The sequence below is a fragment of the Dermacentor variabilis genome, chromosome 3, assembly GCF_050947875.1.
Source record: "Dermacentor variabilis isolate Ectoservices chromosome 3, ASM5094787v1, whole genome shotgun sequence".
Lineage (NCBI taxonomy): Eukaryota > Metazoa > Arthropoda > Arachnida > Ixodida > Ixodidae > Dermacentor > Dermacentor variabilis.
The window spans coordinates 188,452,415-188,472,025 of NC_134570.1; the positions used below are offsets into that span (position 1 = coordinate 188,452,415).

General features: G+C 45.8%; 1 protein-coding gene across 1 annotated transcript in view; it reads right to left on the reverse strand.

Annotated features, from left to right (window-relative positions):
• Positions 1 to 19,611, reverse strand: part of LOC142574953 (membrane metallo-endopeptidase-like 1) — a 146,644-nt gene that overhangs the window by 90,452 nt on the left and 36,581 nt on the right. The window contains exon 2 of the mRNA XM_075683936.1: positions 3,084 to 3,293. Within this exon, the coding sequence (XP_075540051.1) occupies positions 3,084 to 3,293 (210 nt within the window). The remainder of the gene's footprint in view (positions 1 to 3,083; positions 3,294 to 19,611) is intronic.

Consider the following 19,611-nt stretch of genomic DNA (forward strand, 5'->3'; position numbering starts at 1 on the left):
CATCTACTAAGTACATAAGGCACGGCGCAACTTGCCTCGCTTTTATATCTACAAGAGACCTGTAGGGGACTCGAAACGTCATACACTCAGTTCTTTTTATTCAAACATTGGCGAGTGTTTGTCTGCTGTCAAGAAGAAAAAAATACACAGTAATAGCGTACGGTAGGTTGGCCCATGGTTTTGAATACAGTTTTACGCAGCTGAACAGGGCTAATGCACTTAATTTCATATAGTTAGACAGAAAGTAGTCAGATAAGCTTAGGTACGTGTTCTACATGAGTTCACCAGGTCATTATTTATTCGAAGTACATTTAAAATGACCTAACAGTAGGATAATGAGTATCGGTAAGCACTGACACCCTGCACATGTGCTGCCATGAAACACGATAGCTTATCTGACTTCAACTCCCTTACGGGGATTATCCGATAGCCATTCGACCTTTATCTGATAGCAAATCAAAAACTGCCTCGACTGCAGCCTGTAGTATCGTCAAAGCTTGTCAGTGCGACTCATGATATATGCGCAACGGCTTTATCATCACCGTAATGAAGAAGACTTGCATTTAACTTCAGAATAAAAAATAGTTCAATATGGAACCTTGTGAAACGCCATACGTAATGTGCTTGAAGTCACTGAATTATCCTTTATTGTCAGTTTCGACGTGGCTAGTATGATAAGCAAGAAAGGAGCTTCTGATACAATCCTCTAAGCCCACCCATTCCCAATTTTTTCTAGCTTCATAGTACGTTCAGCATCATCAAAAGCTGGAACGTTTTTGTTGCGATAGCGATTATATGGGCACTCCAGGCACACTCCTACCACCGCCGGCATCGGCGTCGCCGAGATGTTCCGTGTAAAGTTCAAGCGCAATAATGTCGTGGCCCCGCGCCGTATGCTGTAGGTGCGAGTAAAAGCGTGCGAGGGTGAGCCGAGGATGGTGGCTCAATCTCTCGGGAGCGAGGGTGGCTGCCGGGGAGGCGCGCGCCGTCTCTAATCCCGTGCAAGGCCCCGGAGGGGGGTTGAGGGGAGGGGCGTTCTACTCCGGGGGCGACTGTGTACGGCGCGGCCGAGTAGGCCTTATACCGAAAGCGATCTGCGATTGGTTGACCGCTTCGTGTGCGCTGTGTTGTCGCCGCTTAGTTGGCGTTGAAGCGAGGCAGCACGTATGTCAATTCGCTTTCTGCTGCTGCTACTCTTCCTCACTCCAACAGTATAATAGCGAGTGTCCGCGGTCGTCGAGTGAGATGTGTTCATGCTTGCCTGTGCATGCGTAACACCATGCACAATAATTTTGTTAGTAAGCGCATGGTTACAAGTCTATATGGCTGATAAAGCTATTATCCTTGCTTCGTATAGCTGTCTAATAATTTGCTACCGAAATCGATGCTTTTTCACATCGATGAATAGACTAAGTACTACCTGATTTTTATCTATATGCTCATTTATCAGGTCAAAACAGTCGTCTAGGAGGCCAGTCGTTCGGAGATAGCGTCAGAAGCCATACTGGGTAAGAATTAATATCGATAATTTCTCACAAAATGATACCATGCTTTCGTGAACGATTTTCTTCATTATAATACTCAGAGACTTCAATATTGCTATGTGACGATAGCTCTTGTCTTACTTTTCCCAGACTTATCTGTTGGCCTAATTACAGATACTTTCAATCCCTGAGGTATGTCACCTTTTCATAAACAGCCATTAAAAATAGAAGTAGATTTTTTAGTTTTGAATATTACTTATTGAGGCTCTTCAGTGCATCAATTCTGAGCTCTTATATTTTACTAAGGGGGGGGGGCAGCAGTAGCGAAAGCATTATTCAAGCTATACGAGCGCTTAATCGAGAGACTGTACGATTTAAAATACAAGAGAAAATAGCAGTAGCATTGAGTCAATGTGCGGATGATAGTACTCCTGCATTGAGTTTTAAAATGGCCAAATAAAGCATTTTTGGGAATATGATAACCGCAAATAAACATATAGCAGAACTCGAGGAAGTTGGAACACATTGTTTTCTTTCTATTAGTAAAAGAAAAACAATGGAATATATAATTGAATATATTTTTATGGATTGTAATTAGTTCATGTAGCTGTTCTGGCTTTTTGCATTTTCGTTGCACCAGAAACCTACAAAATGGCCCTGCACATTTCCTAGGAGCAAACCCGCGCGCTTCATTCAAACAGATATGACCGCTTCTGCAGCTTTAATAGGCTGAAATCTCAGACAAACGATAACGTGCATTTCCTCGTATATACTTTCGAGGGTGCAAACCGAAATAATGAACGACAATAAACCAATGGCGTTGATTGAATGCGTGATTCATTGATAGATTGATTGGGTTTAATTTCTCAAGGCAACACGAGCCGTTATGGGAGAAGCCGTAATGCAGGGAAATCTAGCGTTTTAATGGCGCACAAAGGGCGATAAAGGAACGTTTTCGGTTGCAGTCATAATTTCTAATTTTCATTTTGCATACGCAAAGAACTACCACGATTTTTTACAAGAAAAATTGTGCCTAACCTGAATCAGGAAAACGAACACAGCTGGAAGCAGTTTCCTCGAAGCACGAGAACGAGCCGACTTCCTGGCACTGTCCTTACTGTTATCCCTGCTTCCCTTTTCGTCGATTTCATTGCGCGCGTTCGGTCTACCCACACTTCACTTTCATCCTATGTAAATTTTGAATTGATGGCGCCTTCTCGATCTTCCTCTCACGAAAAAGAATTATTCGCCCTGCCCACTACGGAGGGCTGGTACTGAACGGGCGGAGAATAGAATAGAACGAATAGAAAGGAAAACTTGGAATACTGGCCGTCTCTCTAAATTCTGAAATATATCTGGTGGCATTAGTGTACGTACGTCGCAGCATAGCACAGCGAGAGAATCGAGCAGCGGAAAAAAAGATGTGCCACAAAGAGTGAGCAGTGACAGAACTCTTATGATCAATCTGCCTGCACGTGGTCTTGTACGCGGAGTATGTATCAGGGTCCCGCGACAAACTCTACACTCTCTCAGGGTCTCAGAGTGTCGGGCACGGCGATGCCAGCAGCAAATGGCGTTGAAAAGCGCCCGAACACTCACGGCCGTGGTGTCAGGTGGCAGTTGCGCCTGCTGCTCCGTCCTCAGAAGAAGTGCGACGAGCACGCTGACCACTAGGCCTGGCGTCAAGCCGAGGAAGCAGATGGTCGCGATCCAGCCGGCACTCAGCGCGCCAGGCTCGGCCGATGGCGGCCCTTGCGAAGAAGTAGCGCTGGCCGACGTCGGCGCCTTTATGGTTATTTCCGAACGTTCCTGTTCCATACATTGGACACTTTATGAGGCTAACAACAATTTTTCATTCGGAGGAATCATTAGCTCGGGGCGAACTTAGATTTCCCGTATCCAAACATGCATAAAAGGCGGAAATGCTCTCGTGAGACAACCGTTGGATCAATTTGAATAAAATGTTTGTATTTGAGAGAGGAAGTTAGACGCTAGTGACAATAGCAACAGAAATCTGTATTAGCGCCTGTAATTACTTTAGAAAAATTTCCCGAAATTGTCAAATTTACAAAAAAAAAACAAAAAAAAAAACATTGAGGCCCGAAGTTAGGAAATTGGTAACTCTGCGCCAAAAGGAGATATCAAAGTTTTCTGTAGCTGTATTGATTACAGCATACAAAGGCAAATATCGAATTTGTCCGCATCTTAAGCGTACAAATTCGATATATAGGTTTACAGCTTATGTAAAATAGTTACGATGTTTACGAGGGTGTATTGGCGGTAATTATCGGTATATTTCCGAGCGGTGTACATTACATGAATCGCGTCCTTTTTAGGTGCGTTAATAGGTGCAGTTTACAGAATTGTGATGCTATTATTTATTGCAAAGCTACAGGATTGAAAATGTCGCGGTTGAGTATTTTTTTCTCGTTTCAGTGTTGAACAGCAGGTCTTATTAATGCGACAAACTTCGATCTCGGTGCAGTGGTGGCCAAGAGAAATAATTTCTCCCTTCGCTTGCATTTAAGTAGGAGCTCCAGTGCTAAAGCTTCCTACGAAGTCACGGACGGTGGTATTCTGTAACCTTCCTTTGATTAGCGGACTAACACGCTCCGAAGTGGATTGATTTAAGTAAAATAAGAAATTCTCTGAAACCGGCTTTTAAGTACGAGCGCGTGAGGCCATATATCGCCAGATGCGATTGTCCTGTGGGTAGTCGCTTTATCTCGAAGGCAGCGAGTCGTACAGAGCTTTGGGGCGCCTTTCCGGCATTCCTTCCAAGTAGCGCGGATCACAACGCTACATACAATTACGTAAGCAGCGCATATGTGTGAATTTAGTACATCCTGCGCCACAGCCAGCACGTTCGCCGAATGCAGCTCGCCGAAAAGCCATGCAAACACAGTAGAGCTCACCTTGAAGTCTTCTAACCCAGGTGGGCTTACGACAGGTGATATGTGGTCCCGCATCATTGTGGTGGTTGTCGGTATAGCCTGTGGTTCATGCCCGTGATGAGAGATTAGATACGAAATGGGTACATGTTGATGATGATAATTCCTTGTGCAATGACACAAACCCACTATAGGGGAGGCCACGCGTACCAGGCGGTAACATGATGAACGAACAAAAAAAAAAAAGTCAAGGATATTCAAGAAATCGACGACATATCCAATGAAGTAGCGTGTATTAAGTTTGACTGTTTGGCATAAACACATGATAGTAAAAGTAGCATATAGATAATTATAATATCTTAAGCAAACTAACACGTCGATGTACCAAATAAGTTCAATTTCGAATGATGTTATTATTAGCATAATTGTGAATTTTTATTTTTGCTAGTTGAATTTTACAATTTATCGAATGAGAAATTACTCGTGGAAAACAGGATATCTTTTGTTCGCAGAGGTAATTATCAATGGCTCGGGAAGGAAGGAAGGAAATCAACTTTATTCAGGTCCTGCAGGCCACGAGAGCTGCGGGCTCTCATGGAGTGGGCGTCTCCCACGACGGAACCGGGAGGTTGAGTTTCCTGGCGGCGTCGTGGACCTGCTGGACGGCCCAGAGTTAAACGTTCCTGTAGCTGCATCGTAAGGCCGATCCCCCAGAGTGGGTACGTGCCATTATATCCCGAGAAACTACATCTACATCTAATACCGATACTCCTGGTGAGAGTTGAGCAAAACTACTGGAAACGACGCTACCTTAATTCTCCTCCTCGAAGCACAGGCAATACCTGCATGCCAAGTGAAACAGGATGCTCTTAGGCATTGTAGATGAGGGGTTGCTCGGATAATGAGTATACCGGGCTGGTCAGTCACAAATTGAAATCGGGAAGGGTTAGGAAGAGGGGCTCGAACGAGGTACAAAAAATGCCAAGACTCAGGTGCAGAAATGAAACAACAGACAAAAAACGTGGATTGTATGAGACAATTACGTTTGGCGCATCAAGAAGAGAGAACTTAGTGCCCAAGATTCTGCGCTTTGTAGAGATTTAGCACCATGTCAACTCTTGAGTCCTCATGAAGTCACTGTATTGCGCTACCCGAGTAACTTTAACGGAGCACCGAAAGCAAAGTTGAAACTTGACCTGTCTGTGCAGTCTGGTTGGTCGGTCAGAAGTATTAGTCAACGAGTACTAATGAGTTCAACGACAACGTGACCTGGCTATGTAACTAGCACGGCGCCCCGGAAAACTGACATCAATAGCGTGCGGATTACGGCTTCTACGCTCTGTGACTCAAACAACCACACTTCATGAGGAGGACATAAACGGAACAGCAGAAAAATAAAAACAAAAGTTTTGTCTGCTGTGCGGTTTATGTCTTCTATATTAATGGGGGAGCGCTTGCATATGCAATAGGCAGTGTAAAGCGACGGTTTCACTGGTATTTTAACCTGTACTGCTTTTGCTTATTCATTGGCTGTTTGTTTATCTTTCTGCAACAGGTATTCCACGATATCTCTCATCTATAACGAAGATTGCCACTTGAAAGCAAGCGCTTGTCCATATCTGCTGTCAAGTTTATCTCTTCGTCAAAATGTCGCGTTATCATACTGCGAATATCAGAACCGTCTGAATGTATGACGCCACTCTTTGGGACGTTGCGCGATTAATGCCAAGGTAAACTATCGAGACGCTTCCACGGAGCAGACGCGGCTGCTCTTGCTGGGTTTTGCTGTGAAATCGGCATGACCCAAGTTCCGTGAGGTCGAGTTAACGTGTGCCTAACACTGTTGCGAAATCGGGGGTCCCTGCCGCCTACGAAGGTTCCATGGATGGTGCCGGGAGAAAGAAGGGGTCCGAGCGACCTTGAAGAGAATGAAAAAGGATTATATATAAAAAAATACATGGTTCCGTTTTACAACAAGGCTCCAATTACCGGAGCATACTACATGCTAGCGTCTCTGCATGTCCGAGCGTATCCTCGCTCACAGCCGTCCCGATCCGCTTTTTATGCCTTTTACTTCCCTCTTTCCCTCGTTGAGGAAATTCACTGGCCAATCCCAAACGACGAATCACTCACCACCTCTATCGCCCCTCACTGGTCTCCAACATGCTGCTCGTGTCTCCAACGTGGTGCTCATGTCTTCAACGTGCTGCTCATGGTGCTCCTGTCTTCAATTTAGTACACTGCAAAACAACCGCGTGGCAAACCGTGAACCCGCCATTGGTTTCCCTGGGAGTCGCTGTCAATGACCCTGGCACCGATTAGTGGCCTCTTCGTGACGGTCAGGAGGGCGTCATTGCTGTCGTGAAGGGTAGTGAAGGATGAGGCGTGAACATCAACCGTGACAACTGCATGTCGCTGGTGGGGCATCGCCCGCAATGAAGGAACGCCAGGCACAACAGTTTCTCACTTTCTTAACTTCCGACTCCTCGATCTCCCGTGTGCGTCGCCAGAAAACGAAGTAGGGCGAGCTTACGTCTCGAACCAGACCGCAATTGCATGTCATCTTTGTGTCATATTTTCTGTCCTCAGAGCGGAAGGATGGAAGCTTTGAAGCTTCAGTTTTTCATCAGTGCCGAGTTCGTTTACAACAGCAGACACATAGCATTCGCCGCAGGGAACGAGCAGCTGTATTTACTCACTTCATTCTGCTGCGTCTCGTCACCGCGGCTCCTTATCTCAAGAATGACGCCATGTGCTGCAAGTATTGCAAGGACTTGTTCCAGTTGCCTAATTGGTAAACCATATCAGTGAGAATTAACCTTATCGGGCGTAATTCTTAATTAAGAAGTAACATAGGGTATCCTTCATTACACTTATTAAAGTACATTGACCTTTAGCAATCTAATCATAACTAAGCCTAATTATTCTTAAGTGATCTAATTACATTTAATTATTACTGATTAGCTCTAACAAATGCATTGGTTATTAATCGGGAGGGGGCCTAATTAGTCTTAAGTACCCTTATTGTACCTGACTAGGCAAAACAATTTAACCGTAATCACTCTAGCCTATGCCAAATAAATTAATTTATCCTATAATAATTTTATTAAGCTCACTATTCTTCATTACCCTGAGTGATTTGTCATTATGCTTAAGGAATTTCATCGTATTCTCCACTAGGCTGTGATCCCTACCCTTCATTAGCCTTAAGGAGTCTATTTAGGGTTAACTATATTTCATCGTAATTAATCTAGTTAGTCGTTTACGAACCTTAATTACTCTTAATACCTCTTCAGTACTCACTATATACGGGGTGATTATTTCTAAGTTTTCCAGCATTTTTAGCACCACGCGTTGCAGCTAACGTAATTCTAGTCCTTGAGCTGGACTATTCAGTGAGGCGAACATTACTTGCACGAGAAATTGAAACACGTTTCGAACAAATTAACAAGAATTCAACAAAAACTTCTTAAATCATTACATTATGGCACACATTACAACTTAAGAATTGTAGCCGGTGAGTTTGAAGGCATATTCAATGGGAATGAATCCAGAACGACACTAGTTTGAATATATGTGCCATCAAACTCGCCGTAAAGATGCACTGTTATTACGCTTCCTTTTTAAGAAAAGGCCCTTTTATGCATTGCAACACGAAAGTAATTGGAACACCTATATATTTCACTCCACAGTTTGGGAAATAACATCTCGAAACTTGTGTCATTCTTTACATGCATTTAATATGGGTACGCCTCGCAGACTCACCGGCTACATTTGGTAAATTGTAATATGTGGAGTAAAGCACTTAATTAACAAGTTCATTAGTGAAATTTTGGTAATTTGTTGAATGTATGTTTCGATCTATTGTGCTAGTAATGCCCGCCTCTTCGTATAATCGAGCTAAAGGACAAGAACTATGCTATCTGCCGCAAGAAATTAAAAAAAAATCTGGAAAACTTGAACCGGAATGATCACCCCGTTTAGTCATATACATAACTCTCAGTAGTCATACGTAGTCATAAGGCATTCTCATATATACCCGCATGTGCGTTCTAATATATACCTATTTCGGAAGTGCATTGTGTCACGCTGTCTCAGACTGATGGACGGACAGATTTCCGAGGTAAGTAGCCCTAGAATGCTTACGCATAAAAAAAAAACGAAGGGTAAGCGAAAAAAGAACAAACACGAGTGCCTCTTTGCCCTGCTTTCGCTAACCCTTCGTATGCTTCTAGCCGTCCGTTGATTATCCATTTACTTCGTGCGTTGGTGTCAACGTTCAGTAGGTCGCCGGATTGCCTAGAATGTGCTCTTGCTCCACATAGAATTCCGTGAGTTTCGAGGAGCATCTGAGAGCACATGTGTGTCTTTCACTGTGCACTCGATTGTATATTTAAAGCCATGCGATAAGTAATCTGCGCATACGTCATCCTTTGCAGACTGAAATTTCGCCAGCCCGCTCTTTGATCTCATCACATGACTTAGAGGATGCCTGTCCTCTGATCTTCGCATACGTGGTAATATGCTCACTCCCATGAATTTCTATCTCCCTAAACCATCCAGCACGCCTAATTATCCGGTGAGACAAAAGTCATGTCAAGGCAGCTCCTGTATGCGGAGCCACGCAACTGCCATCATTTAAAAGCCAAAGTTCATTGTCGCAGGTGAATGACACCAAGTTTCTGCCTTTCGCCGTTGTTCTTCGTACTTTTCCACAGTTTATAAAAGCACTGAAGTCCCTGGTGATAATCCACGGATTAGGAGACGGTGATAGAATATCGCGTATTCTTTTGTAACCAAAGTAACCTTAGGGAGGTAGGTTGGTGCCCACAACACTGACGATAAGTATCTTCTACTTTTATGTTAAGCATGTGTATTGGTTATCGCCATGAAATGGCGCAAGCTGAGAAATGTAAGGAAGGTCATGGCAGAAAAAGCACCAGAACATTGCTGTACTTGCCCACAGTCGGCGGCATCAATGATTCATGGTCTGATAACGTATTGAGTTCAGTAAGTTCGGCACGCAGAGACTACGATAGGAACTTATTGGCGTGCACTATCCGACGGAAGTCGGCGACGTGCGATCTGGATCCTGGGGCATTCCATTGAAAAATGGCTGCCTTTCGTACTTCCTCCCAGAAACATAGTTACTGGTCAGCCATGGTAAACTCGAGGATTGATAGCACCATACTTACTGTGTCCAGTACTTGCCGTGCACTTCCGGCTGACGTTGTTTGCATGTCGTTCAACGATGCACGAAGGGCCTTCAACAAACTACAGTAGAGATGTAGTTTGTTGACCTGCCTTTCACGCCTCATCCAATGGACCACGTTACTGCACTGGAGGTGACAGAAGCTGAGATGATCCCTTTTCAAGAGAGATATATGCAATGGTGTCTGTCCTCCCTCCTACGTCAAGGTTTGCCACTTCCGCCACCAGGTTCAATCATTTGAACGAAATCCTTTGCAATGTTTTAACTGGCAGAATATCGCCCATACGAGGACATTCGCACAAACTCTCTAGTGTGTCTCCGCTGCGCCGAGTCCCCCTCAGACGACAATTGCCTTGCAAGTATTTGAATTGCACTAACTGTCAAAGTTGTGACAGTGAATTTTCCCAAGTCCGCCCGCAGATTAAGAAATATTTTGCAGTTCTTAAACAAATAGTTAGGGACAATTCAACCCACAAAAAGGCCGTCGAAACAGTCGGATGAAGACGATGTAACTGTCGACGGCAAATCCTCACGAAGGGCTGCGATACCTTCGAGGAATACTTTACCCCTTCAAGTGACCCCATCTCATGCTGTTCCCAGCGCAGCGAACGCCGAGGCTAGCTAGATGGAAAACTGATTGTCAAAGTGAAAAGCTCATGCAGACTTCAGATATTAAATTGGCGCACAAGCAATACTCGCGAGGCGCGCTGCTTAGTTCAGTGGCCGTGTTTCATGATGGCGGCACAAATCATCGTCGACGTTACTAGCAGGAGGCATGACACCATGACGACGGCCGGAGTGGCGGCGCGACGACGACGATGGAGATGATGGCACGATGACGAGGGCAGCATAACAATAACAACGTAACTACGACAGCGTGACGACGCTGCCGTCACAACGACTGCCCACTTGTAGTTTCTTCTCCGCACTTTTACTACACGCAGGGCGGATACTCCTCCGAATATTGTAACACAGGGCGCACGGCATGGATCAGCCCTATGCAGGCATCGTACATGCATCGTACATGTACAGATACCCACCGATCTCTTGAGTTCCATGACACAGCTAAAGCCAGTCACCAAAGCTGCATCCGTTTGCCAGAAGACATATAAGCTTCACAATAAGTCACCTTTCCTTGTTCACGTATACTGGGTGCAGGGGCACCGCTCTGACCCTTTTAATTCAATGACATATAGCAAGGCACATGACATGAAGGAGGACGCGTACTTACCGACAGCTCTTGCCCAGACTTATTTACTACCTGCCTAGCTACGAGAAATTCCCACAGACGCGCCACGCGTAGTATAATGCCTCTGCGTGCCTGCTGGCTCTCTCGCAACATCCCAGGAGGGGAGGAAGGGCAACTGCGCATAGGAGCTGATGTAGCCCTAACCCCTGTTGTCACCTGCAAGTACAAGGGCTTTGTCAAGCACGAGGCAAACTGCTCTAACTGCAAAACTCTGCACGAGATGCCAGTGCGTACTACCTGTCGTAGACTCGTCCAGACACATTACATATCCGGGAGCCCTTGCTCAGACGGCCGGGCTTCCACCTGCACAATGCCCGGTTGCGTATTTATGCTTTTGTCTAGTTTTTATGCCCTAAAAACCCGCCCTCGAAGTAAAAAAAATCGCTTTACAATTACCTACACTTAACGCACAGTTGGAGCCGATCTAACTGAAGCTGTGGTGCGCCGGCAGAACGAAACCGCAGATCTCGGCAGGAGGTGCGCAGCAGACTTCCGCTAAGAACGCACTCAGTCCAAGCAACGAATAGCGATGCCGCGTCACCACCGATCACCGCATCCAAACCTTCAGACGCCACAAAACTGTCGCGTGACAGCACGAGTGACTCATTTTTCAAGCGAAGCTTGTATTGGCTCGCAAATTTCGGTGGCGATATGGTCCCGCCAAAACCCAGTTGCTTCCAGTACAGTTTCCTACAATATCCTAGATCGAACTCTGGCGCTTCAGTCTTTGTACCACCATGGGAATGATGGGAAGCACATGGATTTGTCTGATCTTCGTGCTTGTGGATTCAGACGTTCTTGTGGCTCTGTATATTACGCTTTATATGCCTTCATAGTAGTACATTTAAGAGCAGCCTGTGCACTTCCAAGAGCAGAAGACGCTGCGAACCCACGCAATCGCTAATAATTGCGACGATTGAGCTTGTCGAGGTTGCGAAATCGAAATGCGCTAAGCGTCTCAAGGCACTCGCAAGCCCACGATAAATTCATAAGGGCGTTTCATACCCCTTGTTGACACATGCGTCCGTGGCCTAATGGTTTTAATATCAGGCTTGTGTACTAAAGGTCATGTGCTCGAATCCTGCCGTCGGAAAACTTTAGTAAGGTTCATTTAAATATTTGTCACGCAGTATGTTGTTGAAAATGACGCGTTTGGAAAGTTACAAAGCCGTTTGAAGCCAGAAGGACGAAGTTTACGAAAATCCATGTACCTCCTATAATTTCCCGGCTAGCACAACCGCTCCCATTGCAGCTTCCGTAGACACTAGTGGCAGAGTTTCCCTTGGTAATTATTGCATGAAACTTATGTTGCTTCCAGAGCCGAGCAGCTACGTGACAGGCGGGCCTGATGAGCTGACAGCTGCGCCGGCGCCGGAGTGTGGGTTATTAGCAAGGATTCCAGCTGCACAAGCGCGCGCTTACGCCACACGCGCAACCAGTCAGAGCCCTTTCGCGTCAGCCGGAGAGCGAAAGAGCACGAAAGGGCTTAGAGCGCGATGCACCAGTCTTGCTTCTGTTCAGCTGAGTCAGGCCCCGAATACTCTCAAGTTCAACAAATGGCTACAGAGGGCGAAAAAGTCGACTGCGCGGCGTTGCTAAAAAAAACAGGCGTAGTACACCAATTAAAAATGTTCCCCGTGAGCGCATTATCTCCCGCTAGAGGCACGATTTTAACCTACAAACTTTCTTCAACAATAAATGAAGGGTTTTTATTGTATTACAAAGAGTATAAAATTATCATTCCTAATTTTACATTGTACGGTTTATTACCAACTTTGTTGTTTTTTCCATTTTAAACGCAAAATAGCGTTCAGCATCATCGACCTCTCACGTGACCTCTGGCCTGGATTTAAAATTTTTACCGGTACGTCAGGCACGGATTCTTTGGTTTGTATATCGGTTGCTTATTTTGTGCTAAAACCAGTTTTTTTGCGCTTCGATATCTCGCGTTATTTAACTTGCGGTGTAAGCCCGAAAGCTAGGTTTCAGTCGTGAGCCATGTGGAGCACATCTGCATCGAAATTGGAGGCGGATCCTGCTGCGACCGGGAACGGCTATAACGGTGAGTCATTTAACATCGCTGCTTCAATCGCTATGTAATATATTCGTCTCGTTAACTTGCAGGTGGAGGCAAGTTAACGAATTAGATTGTTTCATTACATATGGGCAGTCAGGACCCTCCGTTGCTGTTTCCGAAATAAACTTTCAGTTACGAGGCCATAATGATTCACACATTCACGAAAGAGAAAGCGATATCGGAACGCGCGCCACATTTTTCATCTCGTTGCAGCCGTAGCCATGGGTGACTGAGTACCCTTATCAATATATTTATATATATATTTCGCCGGCAACTTCTCTCGTCCACAGAACCGAATAACCCATTGACAAACTGAAGCTAAAGTACTGAATTTAATGTATTAAACAGTTACACGCATGATAATTCCTCCATATTTCGTACGGATTGGTTCCAAATGTTCCAAAATCTCGATCATCGGTGGCTATATTTCTCCCAGGGGAAGATTTGACTCTGGACACCTGAAACTTGTTCTTGACTCTTGCCAAGGACCTCATATTATAGTAGGCGATTTCAACGCGCACCACCATCTTTGGGGTAGTAGCATCACAAACCTTCGAGGAAGAAAACTTCTTAACTTCACAAGCAGCAATGATCTTGAGATCCTGAACGATGGCTCACCAACATTTCTTCGTGGCACAACGTACAGCAGCTGTCTCGATTTAGCTATCGCTTCACGATGCTTTTCGTCTTCTGCTGCCTGGTGCACAGATGCTGAAACGTATGGCAGTGATCACCTACCTACTTATGTACAACTGAGATGGTTTACAAGACTTCCAAGTTCTCATACGCGACGCACTGACTGGGACGCTTTTCAGAACAAGCTAGAAGAATCCTGCAACTGTGTAATTTCACCGAAAGAGATTGAGGAGCGCATCAGCGCAGCAATGCACGCAACAACACGCATCATCGAAACTTCAAATTCAAGAACATTCGTTGACGTTATATATGAAGAGCTGCGGACAGTCCGACGTCGCGCCGAGAGGAAATACAGGCGAACTAAATTGATATCAGACTTGAGGACGTCACGCCGTGCGCAAAAGAAAATTGAAAGATACTTAGACAAGCTCGACAGACAACGTTGGAGGTCCTTTTGCACCAGCCTGGACCCAAGAAAACCATTGTCCACAATATGGCATGTTGTACGAGCACTACCATCTCCTCCACAACAGCTACGTCCCTTCCGAGCTTTGGCTATCATCCAGACGCGCAGTGAGAAGGAAATCGCGGAAGATTTTTGCATACACCTCTCTGGATCTACAACATCGGTAGCTTCAGTGCTCAGGTGTGCTCCTCCAACAATGGACGATCGTCTCGACCTCCTATTCACGCTGCAAGAGCTACGTGCAGCGATTTGCTCCTCAAGACACTCAAGTGCGCCTGGTCCTATTTTACCTTGCGCCATCTAGGCCCTCGAGCGACTGAAGAGCTCCTGGCTTTATACAATCTCTCGTGGTCCTCGGGAACTGTGCCTGCACATTGGAAGACAAGCAAAATTGTGGCATTATTGAAACCAGGCAAGACACCCCATGCTATGCTTTCCTACAGACCTGTGGCGCTTGCAAGTTGCGTAGGTAAAACCATGGAACGCATGGTTTTGACGCGCCTGGAGTGGTTTTTGGAGAAGCTTAATGTATGTCCAGACGCAATGACAGGTTTCCGAAAGGGTAGATCGTCAATCGACAGCGTCATTGACCTAGTAACAACTGTTGAACATCAGAAACGTCGCCGTCGATTAACGGATGCTGTCTTTCTAGATATCAAGGGTGCTTTTGACAACATTCTACATGAGGCAATTTTAAATGCGCTAGAAGAATGTGGCGTTGGGGGACGTATGCATCAATGGATAGCCAGCTATCTTCAAAAGAGAACGATATTCATGACAACTCCAGACGGTGAAACAAAGAACCACCCCTTCTATCGTGGAGTGCCTCAAGGAGGTGTATTGAGCCCAACCTTATTTACTATCGTTCTCATCGGACTGGTCAAAGGACACGCAGGCGCAGTCTCGGTCTCTGTGTATGCAGACGACATCTGTATATGGACCACGAGCTTAACGCGCCCACAAGTGCAAACGAAGCTGCAGCGCGGTGTCAATAACGTCTACATACAGAAACAGTCGCGGACTGCAGCTCTCACCGGAAAAAAGTGCAACCATGGCATTTACACGAAAGTCAATGGCCTGCTACCCCGTTATGATTGATGGGAAGATTATACCTTCAGTAACCCACTACAAGTTTCTCGGAGTCATCATCGACCGTGACTTATCTTGGTCGAAGCACCTCTCCGGATTAAGAAAAAAGCTAGACAGCTATACTCAGATCATTCGACATATGTCTGGAAAATCATGGGGGCCATCCCAGTCATCTCTTCTGCAGCTCAACCAGGCACTTTTTGTTGGCTACTTCCGCTACAGTACGCCTGTACTTTCTCGGGTTAGTACAACTGCTGTACGCACACTTGAAAGTGCTCAGGCTCGCGCACTGAGAATTTGCCTAGGACTACCACGATGTGCGTCTACTTGGGGCACTATTGCAGAGGCACGTGCGTGCCCAGCTCGAGTTTATCTGCAACATGAGCCATTGCGAGTGCATCTAAGGCTACTGACAAGACACAGGAACCAACCGCTCACGAACGTCAGAAGCGTACGGCCTATGTCCGCCTACTCAGCAGCCGTGTTGTCACAGCAAGACTTATTGCCGTCGGACGTCGAACCGTATGACATACCCGAAGTTCCACTCTGGACGATGGCAAAGCCAACGGTGAGGCTCTCAATCCCTGGAATAGCGAAGAAGTCGAAGATGCCGCTTGCTGGCCTCAAGCATATCGCGCTATCATACATTGCTTACATGTATAGATATTACGAACATGTTTTTACAGATGGTTCTGTGACACAGACCTCTTCCGCGGCGGCCTACACGGTGCCAGGAACGGGGATCACACATCGGTTCAAGATAAGACACAGGACGTCGTCTATAGCAGCTGAGTTGACCGGAGTTCGAGAAGCAGTTCGCTGCATACTGCAACAAAGTCTCGAGAAGTGGACAGTGTTCTGCGACTCAAAACCAGCACTGCAACTCATCAGCAATTATATGAGTGACAGAACCGCATATAGTCCTCTGGTTTATGACATCATGTCTCTGCTTGCTGAGGCGTCTCATTCCGGACATGTCATCGTGCTGCAGTAGATTCCTGGCCATTGTGGAATAGCTGGAAACGAACAGGCTGACGCAGAAGCAAAACAGGCGCACACTGACGGAACTATTATAAAAATTCATTTTTCCCGGTATGAGATTAACGCCTTGCTCCATACTTCCCTTAAGACTTCTACGGCGCGACATTGGGACAACCCCGAACATCGACCAGAGTGCCTCCATAGACTTGACGCTGGATTACAATTCCGGCTTCCACTTCGGTTGCGGAGAAGCCAGGAAACACTCATTCATCGATTACGGCTGGGTGTGGCATACACCAACCGATACCTTCACAAGATTGGACAAACACGGGACCCTGAATGTAGCGTCTGTCACACTGTCGAGACAATATCTCACGTACTTTGCGTGTGCCCTCAATACACGGCCGAACGAAGAACACTTAAATCTACAGTTGACAGCTTGGACTCCCGCCCCTTTTCAGAAGAAAAGCTTTTGGCCGCGTGGAGGAGCGTTTACTGTGCCCATCGTGCCCTAAAATCACTTTTGAACTTTTTAAGTGAGACTGGTTTAGACGATCGCCTCTAGAAGCTGTGAGACGTGCAGTCAGTGCGAAATGTGTTTGCGCAATAACTTTTTGTGACAAGATTACTTTTTGTATGGACAAGATTACTCTTACGTGTATTGCGTCTACAGTGCGCATCCGCATATTGGACAACGTGTATATAGTATCTCATTGTACCATAACATAATCACCCGCCACCTACCTTTCCCTGTATTTCCCACTTCCCCTTTCCCCGGTGAGGAGTAGCAGGCTAGAGACACGCTCTCCAGGCCGACCTCTCCTCCTTTCTCCCTATTAAAGTCTACTCCTCCTCCTCCAAATGTTCTTGCTGTTCAGTTTGGTTTACCTCAGGACATTTATTTTTGCAGTAGTGAAGTGGTGCATAACGTTCATGCAGAAAAAGAATGCATGATTTCTAATAGCTTCATTTATTTCATCTATTTGCTTGTGAAACCAGCAGTGTGATCTCTTCTAGTGTATAAACGAGCGCACAAGTGTTCTCATTTGTAACCCTAATAATACTTAAGCTGTTGATATGCAGTGTAGTTAGGGAGACATCAATTTTACGGAGAGTAACAATATTTATTTAGCATGCTTCTTAAGCACCCTCGAACAAAGATGGTACATTTACATGTGTTATGTAGTCACAAACCATTACAATATATATGTCATACCTTTTTGCATTTTATATTGCAAAATTGTGCTTATTCAATTTCAGATGCAGTCAAAATTTCTGTTCCAGACATGCAGTAATGAGGACGGCACCAGTATAAAGCAACACACTCCATGCACTATACAGAAGCTGCTGCCTGCTACAACAAGGCCATTGTGTGGACTTTGGCTGCTACTACAAGGTAAACAACACCTGGTTCAGGAATAAATATGCTTGATATATGCTGTATTGGCTTGCTAGTCTTGAGATACATGCCATTTGTTTGTAGCAGATGATATTGACGTTTGGTCATGTTTAGAGTTCATCAAAATTGGTTCGAACATAAAAGAAAGCAGTAGATGAGTTTGGATAATCTCTGCTGTATCTCATGTGTCACTTTTCTGCCCTAACAGAGTCTGTGCCAAGTACATCTTGGTCATCACGGGAACCCCTATCTACACCAACAGGAAGGGGCTGGAGCCGAATTCGCAAGGCTTTACATCACGAGCAAAGAAGCCATTCCAGAATTATTTGGATGATATATCAAGTCTACGGACGACAGTGTCAAGAGTGAAAAGAGCCTTCGCCATCATTCCACCAGCACGGATATTGGCCGAGTCATCCAGGTACCTCAACAACAAAAATTCTGTGTCTTTAGATGTACCTGCAACCTTCGAGCAAGCACAGACGACGCTGGCCAAAAGAGTTCCGTCAGCTTGCCCTTCCTTAGTGAGCTTCCTGGCCTTGCCAAATTCCATTTGTGCCAAGTATATCTTTTTCAATGAATGCAAGCTTTTTAATTCCACATTCTTGCTAGAGATCATTCCTCTTCCTCATCCAAACAGTAAAGGTCAACCGATTCTTTGCTCATACTTAATACCAGTCACTGTCTAGAAGCATAAAATATCTGTAGCAGTATTTTCCAGTGTACGTTGCCATGTGCAATTCCTCTCCTGAAATAGCTGATACGGCATTGGCGCGTGCTTTGTATTAACCTTTACACTGTCTGCTACGTAGAATTTAACTTTTCTTAATGTTTTTGGCTTTCAAGGCTTGCAAGGTAGAGTGGCTTCTTTCTTGAATTCAAGCTTTCTCATTCCCATATTTCATTCCTAGTCTCATTCAGGATTGCTATTTTTGCTCGACAGCTTGTGTTTTTGAAGGGATTGGTTGCAGAATTTCGTTTCGTTGCTGTCCGACTTGGTATCACCGTGTTACGTTTCTCGTATGTGGGAGCCTGGTCAGTTGCATTGGGAAACAGTCTCTCGCGGCAACTATCTGCTCCTGCAGTCCACACAGCAACAAATAGTCCCAATTTACGTGCACCGTAATTGGTGCTCTCCCCGTTCGGCCCTTCCTGTTGCAGCCGCGGGCAAACTAAGCTTGTGGGCCTTCATCGGCTGTGATGTCGCATGGACGGAGACCAGCACACGTGATTACATTGTCCGAAGTGTATGAAGTTGATAGCCATATGGGTGGAAAGGCCTGCAAAAGTGACTGCAAAATGGTGATGCCCATATTGAGAATGGGGGCACCAAGTATGAGTTACACATTAGCGGCCCCCGAAAGAACAAAAAGAAACATGCACGTTGGAAAGGAGGTAACGCTAAAATGCCGGGTAGTCCATGTCGCTGCTTCGTCCACTCGATTGCTTCGTAATGCAAGTTGCTAATGTTCAGCGGCGACTGCCGGTGTAAACAGGTGGGACACTATCCAATCTGTCTGCGCTGCTGGTTGTCGCTCATTACTAGGCCGTCATGCGCAATGCCGAAAGTGAGCAGTTTACGAGTTCGCATTAATGGTTTCAGCGCATCTCGACATGCAAATTTTATTTCTGCGCTTGTACGAGAAGGCGCGCTGCTTTTCTTCTGCCAATAAAGTCGCCCGTCCTGTTCACTCACTTGTGGCTTGTTTGTGTGTGCGTCAGTAGAGGCTCTTTAGTCTCCTGGCAATTAAAACGTGGCAGCTGAGGCATGCCGCAAAGCCAGCAAGGCGAGCACGGCCCGTACCCAGCGTACGCCACCAGTAAAAGGCGGCTATATTAAATATTGCACCAAAAGATGCATTTCCGCTTCCAGTTTATATTGCGCCATCTGTCGGGCCCCCCCGCTAAGTTCCATGCGCTGCCACATCTCATTTTCGTACCACTGTGGAAGGTAGAGTTCCCTTCTGCAAAGTTGGTTCTTTATTCTGTGGCTGAGTCTCGGAAGACGGATGGGACGGCCACGCGCTGTGCGTTCTCCCGAGGAACTGGCGGGGCTCGACGAGTGGCAGCGAGAAGTCGCCTGGAAAAGGGCTCGCCGTCGGCGCGCCGATCCACCCGAGCACGACA